The sequence below is a fragment of the Adiantum capillus-veneris genome, chromosome 4 (genome assembly GCF_014529385.1).
Source record: "Adiantum capillus-veneris isolate H3 chromosome 4, ASM1452938v2, whole genome shotgun sequence".
Taxonomy (NCBI): Eukaryota; Viridiplantae; Streptophyta; class Polypodiopsida; order Polypodiales; family Pteridaceae; genus Adiantum; species Adiantum capillus-veneris.
The window spans coordinates 132853657-132874314 of NC_140934.1; the positions used below are offsets into that span (position 1 = coordinate 132853657).

At 44.1% G+C, this 20658-nt stretch overlaps 1 protein-coding gene across 2 annotated transcripts in view; it reads left to right on the forward strand.

Annotated features, from left to right (window-relative positions):
- Nucleotides 1–281: 281 nt before the first annotated feature.
- The window catches only part of LOC147460003 (SEC12-like protein 2), an 89084-nt gene continuing 68707 nt past the window's right edge, over nt 282–20658 (forward strand). The window contains exon 1 of one of the 2 annotated variants that reach the window (XM_086511159.1): nt 282–740. In XM_086511159.1, coding sequence (XP_086367285.1) covers nt 474–740 — 267 coding nt within the window. In that variant the 5' untranslated portion in view covers nt 282–473. The remainder of the gene's footprint in view (nt 741–20658) is intronic. The other variant, XM_086511160.1, reaches the window with a different exon arrangement.

A 20658-nucleotide genomic window follows, 5' to 3' on the forward strand; every position in this document is an offset into this window, starting at 1 on the left:
GCATGCTGTTTTTATTTTATTCACTTGGTAGCTTCTGACGGCGTAGTTTTTTGTAGAGCTTTTCTGCGGTGATGGCGCCATTTTTTAAAGATCTTTTGAGTGCTGCGCTGGGCTTATGACGGCGCCATTTTTTTAAGAGCTTTTGAGCGCTGTTTTTTTTAGAGCTTTTGGAGCCACGTGGGCTGTTGAGGGGCCAAGGACTGGGAAATGCCCACTACGCTAACGAAGTAATAAATTTTTTCCCCCGAATCAAACAGAAAAAAAAATAAAACTTCCATTTTCCATTAGTAATAAGGCGTGCTGTGAGAGATCTAGGAAGCCAGCTTAATACGTAGCGACACAGACAAAGCGACTAAGGAGGACGCAGCTTAATACGTAGCGACACAGACAAAGCGACTAAGGAGGACGCAGCTGAATGACCTAGCCTACAAGGGGGCAAAACCAGGAGCTGGTGAAATCGAGAAGCGGGGCGCATGGGCATCAGACAGCCCTTAACGTGTGCCAGGAAGTACGATCTGCCTCTTTTCTGTTCTGGATGGGCCACTACTGCCCCGTCCACAACTCAAAAGGAGGAGAAAGGTGAAGAAGATACCGAGGGAAAAGAGGGGAAGTCTCATGAGCCCTCTTCTGACACAAGCTTTGTTATCTTTGGTGGAGGTGGTGGTGATGGTGGAACTGGCATCACCAACAACCTTGTACTGGCTCGCTTTGACCACAGCACAGAAACCCTTTCTGAAGCGGTATGCATCGTATGGGCACAATTGTTTTTGTTTAGGTGTATGAGGGCATATGGACTCGTCCACATGTATCATAGGATACAAATCTCACTGTCTGATAGGTGAACCTGTGTTTGGAAGTGTCACATGGCCTGATTTGGTTCGCTCACTTGTATCTGTAGTATACACAAAAAGTTCCTAATCTCTTTTTGGCATTTTGTTTTTACGTTTTTAACACTAACTCATGTCATTGTTAGAATTCAAAGCATAATTCATAGGTTATTTCAGCTTGCAATGTAGTCAATTGTGATGATAAACGTGACAAGGAATTAATTATCACACTAACAGAACTCGACTACTTACCTGGTTCCTGAGCTAATTGGTTTTAAAGAATGTTTTTTAACCCTTATGTGAGAGAGAAGAAGAAGAGACCATCCCAAGAGACCTTGAGAGAGGAGAGAGAGAGAGAGAGAGAGAGAGAGAGAGACTGTCTCGAAGGATCATTAGCCAGGATGGGTTTCCCTTCGAGATGGATCTCAGGCATTTCCGCTCTCTTCAGGACTGCAAGCAATGCTATTACTATTGGTGGCCATGTCAGTCGCAGTTTTGAGCTTTCTCGATTTGTCCGTCAGGGATGTCCTTTAGCAGCATATCTGTATCTATTTGTAGGAGAGACTATGTCCGTCTTTCTTTGTGCTCAGAGTCATGCATTTCGTGGCTTGACCATGCCAATACCTATAGCTCCGGACCTTATCGATCAGGAGTTTGCTGATGATACTATGCTGATGTTGCGCTATTTGCTAGCTGCTCTTGATGCCATGCGGGAGGCCCTAGAGGTTTTTTGCATTGCCAGTGGTGCACGCATTAACTGGCATAAATCCTATGGGTTACTGGTTGGCAGTGATGACATACCTACTTGGGGGGTAGCTGATGGTTTCACCTGGCTGCAGCCTGGTCAGACATGCAGATATCTGGGCTTTCAGGTTGGATTTGATGTTTCCTCACAGCAGCAGTTTGCACCCGTACTACAGTCTATTCGCAGGAAGCTATGTCATTGGTCTTCACATCATCTGTCGTTGGCCGGCCGTGCATTGGTCGCCAACCAGGTCATTCTGGCTACAGTATGGTATACGGCCGTGCGGAACTGTTTATGGAGTGGCACAGATGGGACTACTGATACTCGTGCTCGAGTTCGCTAGTCCACGATTATTCGTCCTAGGTACAAAAAAATATTTTGTTGGTCTCGAGTTTCAAAGCTGAATGATTGAGACAATCTGGATTTATAAGTATTTATGGGGATTTATCTCTGAAATGTCCGATTCTCGAAGTTGGAAAATAAGGGCCAATGTAATAAAGCAAAGATTCTTCTTTTTTAACTATAAATGTCACAATACAAACTGGAATGTGTGAGCACTAATTCCAAGCTGTATATGCAAGCATTGATTGATATTATCATTTTTGGGATTCAACCTCATCTTTGCAAAGAAAATTGGTTTCTCACTCTTGGTTGTTGTATTCTTTGTTTGAACTCATGCCCTTAATGGTTATAACGCTAAAAAAATGAAGATACTCTTTAATGAAGCATAGCCTTATCTTTAAATTAAGCAAGAATTTTTAACTAGAGCATATAAATGTAAAAAAAGTAGGTTTCGTGTGTTCATCAACCACTACGTGTGTTCATGGTACCAATGGTTAACGACCTTTACCAAAGACCCGCTAAGAGTGGGGTGCGACTCTTACATACTAGATGACATATTTATATCATGATCTTATTCTATCTTGCCAACTTGTGCATCGTGGCATGATGAATGATATCGCTATCTTCTATGGCTCTATATGAAAGAAAAAAAGAAAAAGAAACACAGAGAGAGACCAGATACATTGTGCGAAAAGAGTTATATCACTTTGCGGCCGTGTTTCAATTGTGTGGGTTTTTTATCGCAAGCTAATGTGGGCATGGAAAATGGTGTGAACATCGACTGGAGTGGAAGTAAAAAAGGAAAAAATATTTTTTCTAACGTTACATGGGTGGTCAAAGTTGGGCATGCAGAAAAAAACGAGGAAAGCTGAAGGCAAAGGGCGGCGCTACAGTATGCATGGGAAGAAAGCGCCATCTGGTGGAGTGAGGGACTGCATGATGAGGGGGTTACCAACTGCGTGGGTCGAGGAACTTCATCAGAATCGTGGCTTGTAGGGTTTGAAGACCCCCATAAGAGGAGTGGGTTAATAGTGAGAGAGAAAAAGGAGGGCAGTTGCACGACGCCATCAAAAGAAGCCACAATTTTTCACGAAAAGCTGAAAAGTATGTATGTAAGAAAGTCATATTCCATGTCTCTTCTTTGGCATGACACAGTTTCTGAACGAGCACATGAAAGTATGAGCACCAAGCGTGGGCATTTCCATTTTGTTTTGCCACAGTTGATTGTTGTAGATCATAAGAGAAAGATTCGATCTCATTGTTTGCATGTGTTTGATGAACGGGTTGTTACTCTGTCTTTATGTTCATCTACATTGCATATACAATCTTTAGCGAAGACAAGATTTTTTCCACTCTCTTTACATGGAATAGGTATGTTCATGGTTTTATGTTATAAATGGTTTCAGGAATTTTCAGCCATGGAGATTCTTGAAGATGGAAGCAGCACGACTTTCGACGAGGTCGAAGCATAGAAGGAGCCACAGAAGACTTTGTCTCGCTTTGGGCGCGGCCCAAAGAAGCAGACATTGCAGACCTTTATGAAGTTCAAGTACCATACGACTCACACATCGGAGTGGGCCAGGGAAGAGTCCCTTCCAAAATTTTGGATGCTATTGGCGATCTCCCTCGACGCCATACAATTCGGTACCAGTACCTCACTTTGAAAAGGAGAGGATGTCACGTGACACATCCAACCCTATGTGTCCGTGGACAAGCTACAACATGATCAGGGTTCAGTCAGTCCAATCAGTCTAGATTAGAAGTGATCTGGCACTTTTGTGAGTCTATTCGTAGACCGTGCATGCCCAGTCACTTAGTGTAGATGCATTTCTCTGGTTGCACACAGCATGATCATCAGTATTCCCATCAGAATCCATTAGAATCAATTAGGAGATTTTTCTAATGATTTTAGCCTATTTTTCCTATTTTTGACTTTTTTCATTTATTAATTTAAGTGACTTTCTAACAAAAGTAGGTAGGGCAATTTGGGTAAGTTAATATATAAGCAAATCCAAGTTAGCACTCAATGACAGAAGAGACAGCAGGAGCTCCACAATCAACATGCAACTTCTCAGCAGACCCCACTTAAGGAGATCTAGCGTTTTGCAGATCCAGGATCACCTAGCGTTTTTGCACAGCATCCCCTACACCTTGGCGTTTTCAGCAATCCTCTCATCGCCAACATTACCCCTCACCTAGCGTTTCTTTTTCTTTTTTTCTTTCATATAGAGCCATAGAAGATAGCGATATCATTCATCATGCCACGATGCACAAGTTGGCAAGATGGAATAAGATCATGACATAAATATGTCATCTAGTATGTAAGAGTCGCACCCCACTCTTAGCGGGTCTCTGGTTAAGGTCGTTAACCATTGGTACCATGAACACACGTAGTGGTTGATGAACACACGAAACCTACTTTTTTTACATTTATATGCTCTAGTTAAAAATTCTTGCTTAATTTAAAGATAAAGCTATGCTTTATTAAAGAGTATCTTCATTTTTTTAACGTTATCACCATTAAGGGCATGAGTTCAAACAAAGAATACAACAACCAAGAGTGAGAAACCAATTTTCTTTGCAAAGATGAGGTTGAATCCCAAAAATGATAATATCAGTCAATGCTTGCATATACAGCTTGGAATTAGTGCTCACACATTCCAGTTTGTATTGTGACTTTTATAGTTAAAAAAGAAGAATCTTTGCTTTATTACATTGGCCCTTATTTTCCAACTTCAAGAATCGGACATTTCAGGGATAAATCCAGATAAATACTTATAAATCCAGATTGTCTCAATCATTTAGCTTTGAAACTCGAGACCAACAAAATATTTTTTTGAGCAATGCCACCAGCCTCACTAAAGATTGAAAGGATTAATAATGGCCATCATAGTTAGTATATCAAGAAATAACTAGAATAAAACAACACGAATCCTCACATGGGCATTCTAAAACAAAATGTTTACAAACAATAGATCCCTAGTCTTTTTGAACAAGTTAAAATTCCAATGCCTCGACTAGACTTCAAGGTTGCCTTGAAAAGAACCCGCAACATTTCGCACATACTAGTGTAAAAACCGGCAATTCCAAAATAGTATCAGTGAGCAAAGACGAAATAAATTGCCTCAAACAAGTGATATGTTGCAATGGCCTACATAAGGCAGTGCCTAGTTATTAATGTCTCTTAAAAGAAAGGAAATTTTCCATGCATCATTTAAGGATGCACTCCAGTGTCCAAGGAAGAAGCCTAGCAACGTGAACACCAGGTGAGCACAACGTATCCCTCTACAGGTGACCCAACGGGAGATTTAAACCTACAACCCCTAGGTTGAAAGGCCAAAGGCATCACACTGCATGCTGAGTTAATCCGAAGCCATCAACGGCGTAGTCTCAAGCTTCCAAAACACGATCTTTCTCCTTACATTCTCTGTAGAGTTATGGACATTGGGATTTAAACTCACAACTCCTAAAAGCCTTACCGTTAGACCAACTCTTTGAGGACCAAGTGTTCATGCTTTACGTGTACACATTAACCAAACTGACATAACAAATATGACAATCAGAACCTGATTTATTCATGGCATAAGAACATCAGTACAAATAACTTCTTCTGTAGAAGTAGATGAAAGTCACGAAAGCCAAATCTGAGTGAGGAGAGATTCCTCACCTCTTTGTAATGGTCTGGGTTTGTGTGTGTAGCTCCACCAAAGGCGCACAACAAACTCCTGCCTTTTAGGCCACAGGTTCCTTCTTCTTGGACATGCGTATGCGTGTGCATGTGTGCATGTGCGTGTGAGTGCGTGTGCATAGTTTTACGAAAGAAAGATTGTGTGTGTGTGTGTGTTTCAAGGTTGCATCCGTACGTACGTACGGATCGTATCAGTACAGTACATCCGTACCGTACCGTACGGTACATACGGATACGTACTGTACCGGTGTTTTTTTTTAAATTTTAAATTTGGCCCTATTTCAGGCGCTAGGAGATATTATCGAAAAACGCCTTGAGCGACTAAATTTTATGTGCTTCTGGTAAGAACACAGTGACACACAGGTACTGTGCAGAGTGCAGTAGACCAGTGAGTGCTCCTCTCTTGCAGGTGATCAGTAAGATGCCTCGCAAACCCAACCCAGTGTGGGACACGCACACCTACGTGATCCGAGTAGTTACTATGCCGGGTCAGCAAGGGACGGGCACTCGTCAATGGCAGTGCAAATACTGTGGGGAAAGCAAGACAAGTACTATTAATCGTGTTCTCAAGCATGTTACAGGGATAGGTACTACAAATCATTTCGATGGCTGTGAGAAGATTCCACCTCTAATCAAGGAAAACCTTATTTGAGAGCATTTCTCCTCAGCATCGAGTGCACCTTTGAGGGGGTCTTCGATTTCACAGGATGCCTTGCAGGGTGCATTACCTGGGGACCTTGGTGACAATTCAAGAGATGGAGGGATGGGTTCTGGTTCTCAGACTAGTGTGCCCTCCAGTGTCGGCACTAGTAGGAAAAGAGCTCGTGTAGCAGGGCATGATGAGGAGGACATTGGGGATGAACGGTCTACAGCTCCCACCAATGCACCGAGGCAGAGCACGTTGCCTTCACGCGTAAACTCTCAGGCTTGGGTGAAAGAGAGACAAAAGATAGCAGAGATGGAGATTGCTCGCACTCTTGTAGAGTGCAATATTGCATTCAATGTGCTTCAAACAGATCAATGGAAGAGGATGGTCAGAGCCATTTCTCAGGTTGGTCCCACACAGTCGTGGACTTGTTTGAATTACAACAAGATGTGTACAAGTATGCTAGATGAGCAGAAAGCGGTCATTGATAGAGCAGTCACTCCAATAAAAGCTGGGTGGCAGACTTTTGGGTGTTCTATCATTTCTGATGGATGGAGTGATGTACGTAGACGCCACATCATCAACATTCTAGTCTCCTCTTGCCTTGGTACGTATGTTTTGAGAGCCGTGGATGCCGGAAAGGCAGGTGAGAAGATCACTTCTACAAACATATTCGTCAGGCCATTCTTGAGGTGCGAAAGGAGAATGTGGTGCAGGTAAATTCAATCTCCCCATCTTGCTGTTGGCATCTCTTCTCCTTATGTTTTTTTGTTCTACCTCTACTATTTCAATGTACATTGTTTGGCTACTTGCAGGTTGTTATCGATAATGCTAGCAATTGCAAGGCCATGGGTGATATGGTAGAGAGGGATTTTCCTCGCATTGTGTGGACTCCATGTGCTGCCCATTGCCTAGACTTACTATCTTGTGGAATAGGTTTGGTGAAGATCTCAGCAGGGTTATCCGAAGTCGGAATGTACTCTAGTCGGATAGAGCCATCTTGTGTCTTCTCACGAACAAATGGTACTGAATCTCTATATGCTTGGTCCTGGCGTAAAACACCGGATTCCTCGCAATGGCAATACAACTCTGGTTGTCTGAGTACATATTACATAATGGTCGTCTGCTGCAGAAAGCCCATCTCCAAAAGTAGTCTCTGAATCCAAACTGACTCACATGTAGCACTACAAACAGCACGGTACTTTGGCTCTGTGGAAGACAAAGCAATTGTTAATTGTTTCTTGCTGCTCCATGAAACTGCTCCTGAGCCAAAAGAAAAAGTAAAACCTGTGGTCGACCGTCGTCCGTCTCGATCACCTCCCCAATCTGAATCACTCAATCCTTGTAGATTGACCCGGGGATCCGAACCTCTAGCTGCATAGTGAATGCTAAATGATTGGGTCGCCTTCAAATACCGCAGGACCCCGATGGCCTGCTGCATGTGTGACCTGGCGGGTTTTTGCATAAAAGAACTGTGTAGACCCACCGAGGAACTGAAGTCTGACATCAAATCGAGTGTTGAGTACCCAAATGAGAGAACCAACCAGTTTCCGATACTCTATTGCATCTACTAGAAGAGGAAGATAAAACTATGACAACTTTTGATTGGGATCCATTGGAGCAGAGATGAATCTGCACTGGGTCATACCAAATGCTTCCAATAGTTCGTGGCCGAGAGAGGAAGATGCCCACCTCTGTCTGTCTAACTTCTAATCCAAGAAAATGATGAAGCAAGCCAAGATCTGTCATCTCAAACTCCTCTGACCAAGTTGCCATAATACTGTGGATGTGCACACCTCGATAAGATGAAAACCTAGTTTTGGAGCATAAAGTACCTTGGAGGTATGCATACCTCCTCTGCCGTCAGGAATGAGCTCCATGGAACCCTCGCTCTGAATAGGAATTTCAGATTTGTCAATGATGGAAACAGTACCCAGTGTCTCTGCATGTTGAACAATAGATACTTCGTAGGTGTCATGTGCCGTGAGGCACCACTGTCAAGAATCCAATCACGACTATCTCGAGAAGAATAGGTAGGTCACCAATGCCTCCGATGTCCTGGGAGAGTCCGTCGAAGGGATAATCTCCAAATGAACAAAGGTCGGTGACTTTACTACTGTTGCCAAGGAGGTCGAAGCTTCTCCAACTCGCTTTGGACACTTCCTCCAATAATGTCCTTTCTTACCACAATTATTGCAATGCTGCTCCGCCTTCAAGGCGTCACGTTTGGCATCACTTTTCTTGTGGATGTTGGTGCTTTTATTCTTACCCTTCTACTTCTTCTTCTTCTTCTTCTTGTTGTTGAAAGAACGGGTCAAGGCTTCACTAGACGTTCGGTTGGTAAATTGGCCTGGGGTACCTCTATAGATTATAAAAATAATTGATAGATATGTCCAACTTTGGCAAGTTTTTTTCCTGCATTCTTGTACTTGCCAAGTTGGGCTTAACCCAAGCAAGCACCCCCTTAAGCCAAACCTGGGAAGATTTTACAATGACTGATATAATCCTCATGGCTCATGGTTATTGTGGGAAGTGTACTCCTAGGATACTACTGATACATCTAGGCATGGAAAACACTGATTCATCATGATTGTTCTACATAGATTCATCACAATGGTTCACAAGGTGTTTTCTTAAACTTATATGCTAGGTTCACAAGGTAGTTCCTTTTATAAGTACGAATTTATATCATTCATTCATCTGTATGTTGTTGACGTCATGCAGTGGATCGATCTTCATGCTTCAACATCATCGGCTCTTCTTCGTCTTTGATCTTCATGTTTATCAATTCGATTATCGAGAGTGAAAGCTTCATGGTTTATGGGAGAAAGGACAAATGCATTCCATGTGATGTGTCTTGTGTGCATATATGTGAATGGGCGATCTTACCAATCTTTTGCTAGTAGTGCCTAAACCCAAATACAAGGATGCAAATGCCAATGATTAGTAAGGTGATTACAACGACTATGAGATAAATGTGAATGCAAAAATTAATGCCAGACTTGAATAAACATCTCTGTGACAGGCTCCTTGGCTATGTTTTTAGCTTGATTTTCATGCTAAAAAGTACGAGATGTGGAACCAAGAGCTCCCAGCCACATTGTGGGAATGGCTACTCAATAAACAATCAAAAAAGCTTCAAGTTCAAATCAAATAAATTCAAGGCTTGTATGCCATTGCTAATGGAAGAGCTCATTTAGAATGGTGACAGGAGGCCATCCAAATGATTGAGCTCCTTGGCTTTGCGCTCTCTCACCAGGGCCTCCTTCTACGAGGAAATGTTGCACGTTCTCGCCTCTGCCTTGGCCTCCTTAGCGCCCACGTTGTGTATGGGGTGCCAAATTTTGATGAGGGTGGACCACATGTTGGCACGTGCATAGGCCGTCTTCTCCGTTACCTTTACAACTTGCACACATAATAGCCATTCTCTCACCCGAGCTAGCACGCGAATCAACAAATTTCAAGGCCGGGCTGGTGGCCTTGTGCTTCACCATGCCATTGTTGGCCCATGCTTTGGTCAACAGTTTGATAGCACTGGGCAGATGCCTCAATGCTACTTCACCATATGCGCGAGGTTGGGGCCACGATGGTAGCAATTGCTAAAGCCGATGCTGCTGCAAGCGACAAAGAACAATGGAGCTAACCTTCACCCGATTTCAATGGGGGGTAGCGAGCTTGGCCTGGGACATAGAGGGCCGCACTGAGCAGATGATGCCAAGAGCTTGCCAAGAGGATGAGCAGAGAGAACCAAACTTTGCAAGGCAATTGAAGCCTTGTCATGCAGCATTGTGTAACCTTTGGTGCATGAGGCTTCAAATTTTCCATGGACGTCCTTAGTACCTTGACTTTGAGTTTCGATTTATTGTCACAACTTGTGACGTGGCTAGCCCCTTGATACACACACCACTGCTGGCTCAGTCCCGGATATTGAAGCATTCGGTTTAGCATAGTCTACTCCAATAGAACCCCGATTTCAGCCAAGGTAGTTAGGTATGTAGTGTTCAGTACATATTCGGTACGTAGTACAGAATGGATTGAGTTTTTAGGTACGTAAAAATTCGTCCTTTTTTTTACAAAGCCTAAAACAAGGGAAACTTCATACATTTACTTATGCATTCACCAAGACTTCAAATAAAGACTAGCAAATCAACAGTACATCGTTACAAATGCCAAAAACTGGAGTCCACGACTCTAACCGAACAATGAAAACGCAAAGCTGAGATTAGCTAACCATTGATCAATGTCTATAAACAAATAGTATCAGATGTTTGCTGCCATGGTCACAAAACTAAGAGCTTCAAAATAAATACATAGTGAATCATGAAAATGATAAATCCAAGTCTGAAGTCTGAAGTCTGAAGTCTGAAGTCTTGACTCCAATAACTAGTAAGCACTAAGAACCGCGCACACCATTGGAATACCATCACCATTGCAGGAATATTGTCTATCCAAGCAAGTCTCCACCATGCAAGAACTTACGGACCATGCCGCAGTTGGCTACAAACTGATGAAGGGAAAGCTTGAGTTTACCACAAAAGAATCTCCGGCCACTAACCACAACTCTCGCCAACAAAGAACAACCTCTCGAGAGTCTCGTGAAAGTCAACCACAAAGGCCTCGTTTGACACCTCAACAACGAGACACCTTACTACAAGAAGGCTGATGTTTTGGATGCTTTCAAACAGGACATAACTATTTTGGTTGTCCCCAACGCACTGACAGACCCACGGAGCCGACTCTGCGTCGACGGTCGACAGAAACCCAGGACCATCTCCAGCCAAACGAGCTAAACTGGCTATTGGATTAGTACCTGACATCTATGGCATACGCCTTGAAAGTACAAATGAGTTGTGTCGAGCATATGGCAAAGTCAATGGCTTCAAAGCCCTTATTTTCTTTGACTCCGGCGCTAGAGAGAACGTCATCCATCCAGGATTCTTAAAGCAAATGCACTTTGATTATGATGCAGAGGGTGAAGAAATTGAAGCTGAGCTAGCCACGGGGCAAACTCAGAAAGTGGGACCGCTCATTGGTGCTCTTCCAATGACTATTCAAGATTATCATGGAAAAGCTGATTTCCACATCATGAAGTTGGGCAATTGTGACGTTCTATTAGTCATGCCTTGGCATGACAAGAATGATGCGAATCTCCAGATTCGGAACCGAACCATGAACGTGATGTAGAAGGGCAAGCCAATCATCCTCAAAGTTCGGTTGTCCGAACAAAACCCTGAATGAACTCTCTAGTTGTTTTATAGTTAGATACTTTTGAACTTTGTTTGAGAAAGTATTGTTTGAAACTTTGTTTGAAATGGATGGTATCTGTTTTGAACCTTTCTTGGTGCCAATTTGAATTGTTTGACTCTGGTTATAATACTGGTTTCAATAATTGGTGATTTTACTCTTGGGTGGAGTAGTGAGAAATGATGTTTGAGAATGCTTGTTCATACTCATGGCCCGGACCCTTTTGGTTATTTGCGGGGGGAGTATTGAATGATTGAAAAGTGTTGTTTTTTACTCATGGCCCGGACCCTTGTGGTTGTTTACAAGGGGAGTATTATTGTTGTACTCATGGCCCGAACCCTGGATGGTTATGTTGGAGGAGTATTAAGAAGTCTGAGCAGTGGTTACTCTTAGCACCTCCAAATGATGCAGATTGCGGTCTGGGGGGCGTTTGGTTGTAAAAGGCCTCTATATCTCGTGGCTCGGACCTTTTTAGGTTATTTGCGGGAGGAGTGATGAGGGAGTCGTTGAACAGCTCATGGCCCGAACCTGGATGGTTATTTTGCGGGGGGGGGGGGGGGGGAGTGTTCATCGGCGGCTTTATGTTTCTATGTTTTGTAACATGCATATGTGAGCATTTGTGTTGCATTGTGATGTGCTAACCACTGAATATTCCTAATTGGATGAGATTGCTTGGGTATGTAATTTTAGTGCATCAAGACACTTGTGGAAGATCGGTACTGTCTAGGTGTGATGGCTAATACTACGCCCGAAAGTCAAGAGTTCTGATTTGGACGAAAGGAGAAGCTAACTCCTTGATCAAAAGAGCAGAAAGGAGAAGCTAACTCCTTAATAAAAAGAGCAAACTGATTGTCCCTCAGAATGTCCCTCGGAATTTTTTTTGAGCTAACTTGAGTTGTTTTGCAGATATGCTGTAATCGCGGACATTACTCTCTTTCAAGAAGGGGAGATGTCAAAGCCTAAAGAATGGAGCCAACTTGCAGATGCCAGCCAAGGGGCCTAAACCCTAAGAGAATAAGTAACAGAAGAAGAAGTCCTACCAACTTATGGGGACCTCGTCTGATGGGGCCCCCAGTGACATAAAGGATTAAAACAAAGCAGGACCCATACACAGGAAAAAAAACTGATGACGTGACAGATTTCCGAAAATTGTGTTGGCATGATGAGCTGGCAGGTTGTACTGATTTTCGTGTTTTGCGCTGGCTGATGAGGTGGCAAGCTGTACGGATTTTCCGTGATTTACGCTAGCAGCTTTTTGGCTTTGCTTTTGGACCAAATGCTTTTGAGTTTGAAGGCTTTTCACTGTAATTGCTTTTTAGGCCAAGGGCCTTTAAATATGAGGTTAGGGCTCATTCTTTGGCACGCTTCCTGAAGAAGGTGCAGAGTTTGGAGTACCGGCTTGTACTATGTTGATGCAATATAAAGAAATACCGAAAGGGGCGCCAAGGTTTGGGGCCAATACTCTTTGGGGTGGAATTCTGCCACTCCGTGTCACATGTCGTCTCTCTCTTTCAATTCAGTTGTTATTGAAGTGCTAAAAGTTGTTCAGTCTGTTCTTTTCTATTGGCAGTGGTGACCGTCTTGTGACAGAGAGAGTCTCCTTTTCCCGAATCTCTTGCATCTGTGCCTGCTGAAACCGGCCTGTGGGGCGGTAGGCGTTGGCTTTCACCCGGAAATCTTTACTTTAGACACACAGAGAGAACGTGCAAAGGAAACCTGTGACGTGGATTAACACTTAAGCACACACACGGCTCGGAAGCTAGAATGCTCCGAGCAGACGTCGACAACCTGTAGGCAATAGTTAGTATCCCCACGCAATAGATGACTTTCCCGACGCATACGGACACTTCGCAAAATTTGGCGAGAATCTGCAGCACGCTGGATTCTCTGTTTTCTGCCCTGAAAATGCGCCAGATCACCTGTACAGCGGTCCCCTCGCGTCCCCGAACCTCCTGGGGGTATTAGGGTCCGTTCAGGACCGAAACCCTAAACCTGCAAAAATACACAGTAGGCTGTAATTCATAGTTACTGGGGAACGCCCCCTAGCCCCCGTTCCGGCGTTCCGGCGTTCTGGGGGGCAGTTCCCTTCCCGAACGTTCCGGAACGTCCCGGAATGTCTGACGTTCCGGGTGGCCAATGCAAACCGGAACGGCCGTTCTGGAACGTTCCGAAACGCCCCCGGACCGTTCCGGAATGCCCCTGGAACGGCCAACGGCTACAAACAAATTTGGCAAAAATAGAAAAAATTGAAGTAAATGTTTAGGCTTCTTTTGAAAGTGTGCAAGGCCTCAAGGACTCATAAAATGCACCCCCCTCCCCCTTTCTCTTCACAAGCTAATCCTCAAGGCTCAAGCTCTCTCCCTTTCACTCTCAAGATCTCTCCCTCTCAAGACTCACTCTGTCAAGGCTCAAGGCTTCAAGCCTTCAAGCTCTCTTCCTCTCCCTCCCACTCTCTCAAATCTCTCCCTCTCCATCTCACTCTCTCTCTCTCTCTCTCTCTCTCTCATCATCTAGTCATAGCAAGGTTGAATGGTCTTCAAAACGAGTTTTTTGTGAGTATTAGAGTCAAAGCACTCTAATACTCCTTGTATTTAAACACAAGGAGCTAAAAATTGCACTATTTGGGTGTTTTTTATACCTCCCCGTTCCGCGACGTTCCCGTTCCGGACCCCTAGCCGTTCCCCCGTTCCGCGGGGATCCCGTTGCCGTTCCCGTTCCGCGTTCCGGGTAACTATGCTGTAATTCCCTGTTTTGGGCTCCGTTTCGCGTGCCGGTCGCATCTATAGCAAGACCTCGAGCTCCCGCACGTGTAGGGCTACTTGCCCTTTGAATCGGACGAGATTTCTCACGTGAAACCTCTCCGAATTCACCTGTACCTGCGGGGGATTTGCCACTAGCTAACCCAGTACCTGTGCAAGAGGCTCTTGCCTCGGCAATCGCGCATGAACCCACACAACTGTACATCAGTCAAATGAAAAGCCCTCTTGTGGGGCATCACATAACTGCACGTAAGGGAGAGAGAGAGCAGTGTGTAGCATGCAGGGCATCACTCCTGGCACCACACTGTACATAGAGGGAAAGGAAGCACTCCATAGCTCTTAACCTGTGGCAGGAAGCTCAAAAATGAGCCTCCTAGCTATAAATTCAGCGCCACTTCTTGATGCATGAGGCAAGTGCACAGAAATGTGCCACTTGGAACATTTACAAGCATTTTTCCCGTTTCGGGTTTGCCGCTTAAAAATCTCCCGACTGGTTGCTCAGTTGACTTCGCGGCAGAGTTGTAAAATGTTCCCCTAGTCATACCGGAGGTAACGACGCGAACACATTTCACGGCCCAAAATAGCAGTTCCCTAAATTTTAGGAAATGATTCCATTGGGCTCCCAATGGTCTTCTGACCATCTATCCTCATTGGGACCGCATCCAAAAGTGCAATGTGCCCCAACTGTCGGATACTTTCTGTTGGTAGTCACACCTTGACTTTAGGCCTTTATTGAGTTCACTTCCTAGCATCCACCAACTTGCTAAGTGCAATGGGGGGACCTACATGATCTTGCTGTGAGCCTAGACATCCTCTTACCATACGAATTCCAGTGCTGACCACTACCCATCTGCAGGTGAAACTACCGTTCACATTGGCCATACAATGTCCGACCGTTTGCTACTTCAAGAAGAAGGTCTCAAAAATAAAACAAAACCCATTGGAAAGAAATCAACAACTAAAGTTAGCAGTTGCCACGTCCTTGTGACATAGTTAACAGCTGCCACGTCCCTGTGACATACCCTCCTCTTGAAATCGCAAACGTCCTCGATTGCATACCATAAATACATGCCATTGATGATCTTGTGCTATCAACACTGTTTTATCGTCGCATGTATCCGCGAGAAAGGTCGTAACACATAGATACAAATGACTTAATGAGACCTTCATACTTTTGTCATTTCCATCTATTACACTGAATTCATATGTACATTTGATGTACTAGCTCTATCATTACCCCTCCTTTGCACACGTTGGGTTGGGGCATAAGTAGGCTGTAACCCAAAGCCTTCAAGGTAGAGCTGCAATACATTTGGTGACTCTGACAGTTCATGATCTTCCATCCACTTTGCATCCATAGGCGGATAGTTCTTCAACTTCACCAAATAGCGTCTTGCAACTTGTCCTTTAACTTTTCTGTCCTTATGTGCCAAAAACTTGCTCAGGTACCAGGATCTCATCAAGTTCCTCAACTTCTAGCTGATCCTCGTCGGGCATATCTTTTGGCACATCACCCACTAAGGGTCTTAGAAGACTCAGGTGAAACGCATTATGAATCTTCCATGCATCAGGCAATTTCAGCCTGTAAGCCACATCGCTGATCTTGTCAAGCACTTGAAAAGGCCCATAGTAACGCATGCTAAGCTTAGGAAACAACCGTTCCTTGCCCTTCATCTTCTTTAACCTTGCCTTTTCGAACCTTAACAGAAGCCAATCACTAGGTGATAACAGCAATTCACGACGGTGACGATCAGCAGCCTTTTTCTGTTTTGCCTGAGTCTTTTCCAAGGCAACTCTAATTTTCTTGTACATTGCATCCATGTTCTCAACATATTGATCTGTCTCAAAGATCTTGGCCTTTGTATGCAAAATGGGAGGAACCTTTTTGCCGCCTTCAACAATCTCAAAGGTGCTTTGCCAGTAGTCGAACGCACCGTATTATTGTACGCATACTCAAGCATAGGCAAATACTGTTCCCACTTGCGCTTATTATCTGACACATAGCATTTCAACAGATCTAAGACAGTAGAATTAGCCTCTTCTGACTGTCCATCAGTTTGTGGATGAAACAAAGAGGAGAACTTGAGCGTAGTGCCCATGTTCTCAAACAGTCCTCTCCAAAACAAACTGGTCATGCGAGGATCACGATCACTGATAATCGATTGTGGCATACCATGGTACTTAAACACATTGTACGTGAACAAGCGCGCCATATGATCAGATTTTATCTTCTTCCTGACAGGGATAAAATGGGCCTGCTTGCTGAACCTGCAGATAATGGTCCATATACCATCATTCCCTATTGGCGTTCTTGGAAGATCAAAGATAAAGTCCATAGCAATGCTTTCCCATGGCTTATCTGGAATCGGCAGTGGTTGTAACAACCCTAGTGTTTTGCCTGTCAAACTTGACCTTTTGGCAAACTATGCATGCTCGCACAAAGGCATCCACATCTCTCCTCAAGGTAGGCCAATAGAAGAATGTCTACCGCTTTAACTGTCGCATCAATGCCACGATGCCCTGCATATGGTGGGACATGACTCTCTTCAATGACCTTATGTTGTAGTGGCCTAGTGACACAAAGTCTGCCATGCATCATCATAAAACCATCTCTGAGGAGGTAGTGCTCGTGATGTTTCCCCTCTTGTAACTGTTCAAAGATCCTTGCAAAATCTTCATCAACAATATACTGTTCCTTCATGTCATCTAGCTCATGATGATAAGGAATTGACACAACTGAAATTTGTGGCTTTCTTGATAACGCATCAGCCACAACATTCTTCTTGCCTTCCACATGCATAATCTGAAAGTGGAACATGGAAAGAATGTTTGCCCATCGCATATGCTTTTTGGATAACTTTGACTGTGTCAAGAAGTATCGCAAGGTCTGATGGTCTGTTTGGACAACAAAATCAGCACCTAAGAGGTAGTGCTTCCAGCTAGAAAGCGCATGAATCATGGCCAAGAGCTCTTTTTTCATAGACTTGCATAGTCCTTTCTGGCCCTTGCAAAATTCGGCTTTCATAAGCTACTACCCGTCCATCTTGCATTAGCACTGCTCCGATGCTATTGCCACACGCGTCACACTGGACCACAAATGACTTCCTGAGATCTAGTAAAACAATTACTGGATCTGAAGTCAACTTTTCCTTTAAGAGACTAAAAGCTGAAATCTCTTTTTGAGTCCATCTGAAAGTGACCTCTTTCTTTTGCGAAGCGTGAAGAGGCGATGCTATCTCTGTAAAATTTCTGATAAACCTTTTGTAGTAGGAACACAATCCCAAGAAGCTTCTGACATCATGCACAGAGTCTTCAAGTCTGGCCATGTCTTGATAGCTTCGACCTTTGCGGGATCCATTCTAACACCATCCTTTGAGACTATGTGGCCAAGAAAATGGATCTCTTCGAGGAAGAATTCACTCTTCTTAGGATTGACAAGTAACCTGTGACTCTGTAGCTCTTCGAACACAATGGTCAAGTGACGGCTATGCTCCTCTTCATTCTTCGAATACACTATCATGTCATCGAAGAACATCCCAACAAACTGTTGATGCGAGCGGAAAATATGGTCCATCATTCTGCTGAACGTGGGAGGAGCATTTGTTAGCCCAAACGGCATCACTAGAAACTCATAAAGACCAAATGTCGTTCTAAACGTAGTCTTGTGCACATCCTCTGGCCTTATACGAATCTGATGGTACCCACTCTTAAGGTCTATCCTGCTGAAAATTACAGCACCCTCTAAACGATCAAGAATATCATCAATTCTAGGAATAGGAAAGCTATTCTTGATGGTATTCTTATTCAATGCACGGTAATCAATACACATGCGCCATGAGCCATCCTTTTTCTGCACTAGGAGCCCTGGGGAGCAAAAGGGTGAAGAACTAGGCTGAATCAGCCCCTTCTCTCATAACTCCTCAACCTGGCCCATAATCTCTTTCTGCTGCGCTGTGCTAACCCTGTAGGGAGGTCTATTTGGTGGGCTACACCCTGGCACCAAATCTATCCGATGGTCCTCGGGTCTCTCTGGCGGCAATTGCGACGGTAATGAATCAAAAAAACAGTCACTAAACTTTTGCAAAAATGCTGACCTTTCTTTATCTAACACAGATAAATTTGACTGATCACTATCTGAGACATCACGTGCAAAAATCAAGGACAATGCAGACGCAGCTTTTCAATGATGGGAGTAACACACTCTGAGTGGCGAGGACATGCCAACCTTGCCTGTGCTGTGTACCCCATCTCTTCAGCTCTAATGCCCAGCTTCATAGCTAACTCTGGTGAGATAAAGTTGGCTTTGGCACTTGGATCAAAGAAAATGAGTGCCGTCTGATCGCCAACTTTACCCCAAGTCCTGCATAACTCATTGGCATCTGTACTGGGCCTGTCTGTCACAAAGTGATGACGTGGCGGACAGCAGAAACCCTAATTTCTGCCAGAAACCCTACAATTCCTGCAAACCCTAATTTTTACCAAAAACCCTAAATTCCGGAAATCGCGGAGGCGGATTATTTTTTAAAAAAAAAACTTTTTTTCTTTTTGGAAAATGATGAGCGACGCGAATTTTGCTTTTGCTTTTTTTTTAAAAAAAAGAGAAAAGACTCAAGAGAGAGAGAACTGATGCTTTTGATTTTAAAAGCTTTTGGGGCTCTGCTTTTGGGCATCCCTTGTAACCTTTAAATTAGTGGTGAGGGCCTCACTTCTCAGAGCATCTGGACGCAGAGTCTGAGAGTGAAACCCTAACCGCTCTCTTGTACTTTGATGATTGATTAATACAAAAAGAAATACCGAAAGGGGCGCCAGTCTTTGGGGCCAATATCTCTAGGCACGGAACTCCGCCGGGCTAGTGCAAATCTATTGTGATCTGTGAATTGTTTTGAAGTGGTTATTTGGTGCTGTCGCGGTTGATTCTTGACTTGGAGTGTCCAAGTTTGTTACAGTGGTATCAGAGCACGGCCGATTTCTCTTCTACGGGAAATCCGATCCCCGAATTTTTTTCCGCGGCACCTATGGCTTCAGGCAATGATCAGTCGACTCCCTCTGCATCTGGAGATGCGGGCTGGGATCACAACGAAGATTCAGGCAGAGAGTATGGCCCACCTCGGCCTACTCAGGCGGAGCAAACAGAGATGGAGTGTCGTCAATTGATCGGCGATGCAACAAAGATGATGCTCAATTTTGCCAAGGACCCGAAGATGGCAAAATATATGAACCAGACCTCTTTGAAAGAGGTACAGATGGAGTGGCAGAGAACCACAACACCACTCCCGAAACCCGCTCTCAAGAAACCTTCTGCCTCCAAGAAATATACGGAGAAGGAACTGGAGAACGTGGTTGATGCACGGATTGCTCAGCTTTTCGACATGCAAAAGAAAGGCAAAAAGCACGGCAAAAAGCAGAACAAAGGTATTGACTTCCCGGGATATTTGGGTCGTCAGTTGACATTCGACAAAGCAAAGAAACGGAAGAAGCGTGTTCGATTTGAAGGAGTACCTAGTTCTTCTTCTTCTTCTTCTGACAGTTCTTCTAGCTCCTCGGATTAGAGCGAAGAAGACAGAAAAAAAGCAAAAAGCGAAGCAAGACACAAAGCTTCGGAACGGGCAAGAAAAAGGCAAAGAAGGCTACATCTCGCCCAGAGACTGACAGTTCTACTGAGGACTCGTCTACAGATAGCTCAGATTCCGATGACGGAAAGTTTTATGCGAACAAGAAGAATTTTTACAAAGCCAACCAGTATGACTTTCTCGAAGATAAAAGCAAGAAAGTCCGAGAGTTTAAGGAAGGTGGCCACTCGATCAAGTTTGATACTTTTCAGGATACTCAGTGATCCACGCTTCTATTAAGCAAGATTGTGCCAGTTACATGGCTGAAATTCAAGAGGCTTTTTATTTCTTCTTGGTTGACTCAAGAGTTTGAGCGAGATATACGAGCTGCTTGGAACCATCTCCGGATGACCAAGAGCGATACAGTGAATTCTTATTGTGAAAGATTCTGGAGCTCTTTTCTACCCGCCTCTTCATTCAAAGAACAGATTGAGCGGTTTACCTTGGGTCTACCTACAGAGATCCGAGATCACTGCTTGGAATAGAAGTCAGCTTCTATTCAGGAGTTGATGAGTCATGCGAAGCGGGGCTTTGCCATTCACTCTGGCAGTCTGACCTACCCCACAGATGAGACCATGACACAACGAGCCGAACAGACTTCTGGGAATGAAAGTAGAATGAAAAAGAGCAACCCAGAGAAAAAAAAAGGATGCACGACCCAAGCTTACTCCTGAGGAGAGAGCTCGCTTCATCAGAGAGGGGAAGTGCTTTGGATGCGGGGAACATGGACATATTTCCGCGAAGTGCCCTGATAAGGCACAGAAAGAACAGAATGATAAAGACGACGACAAGTCTGAG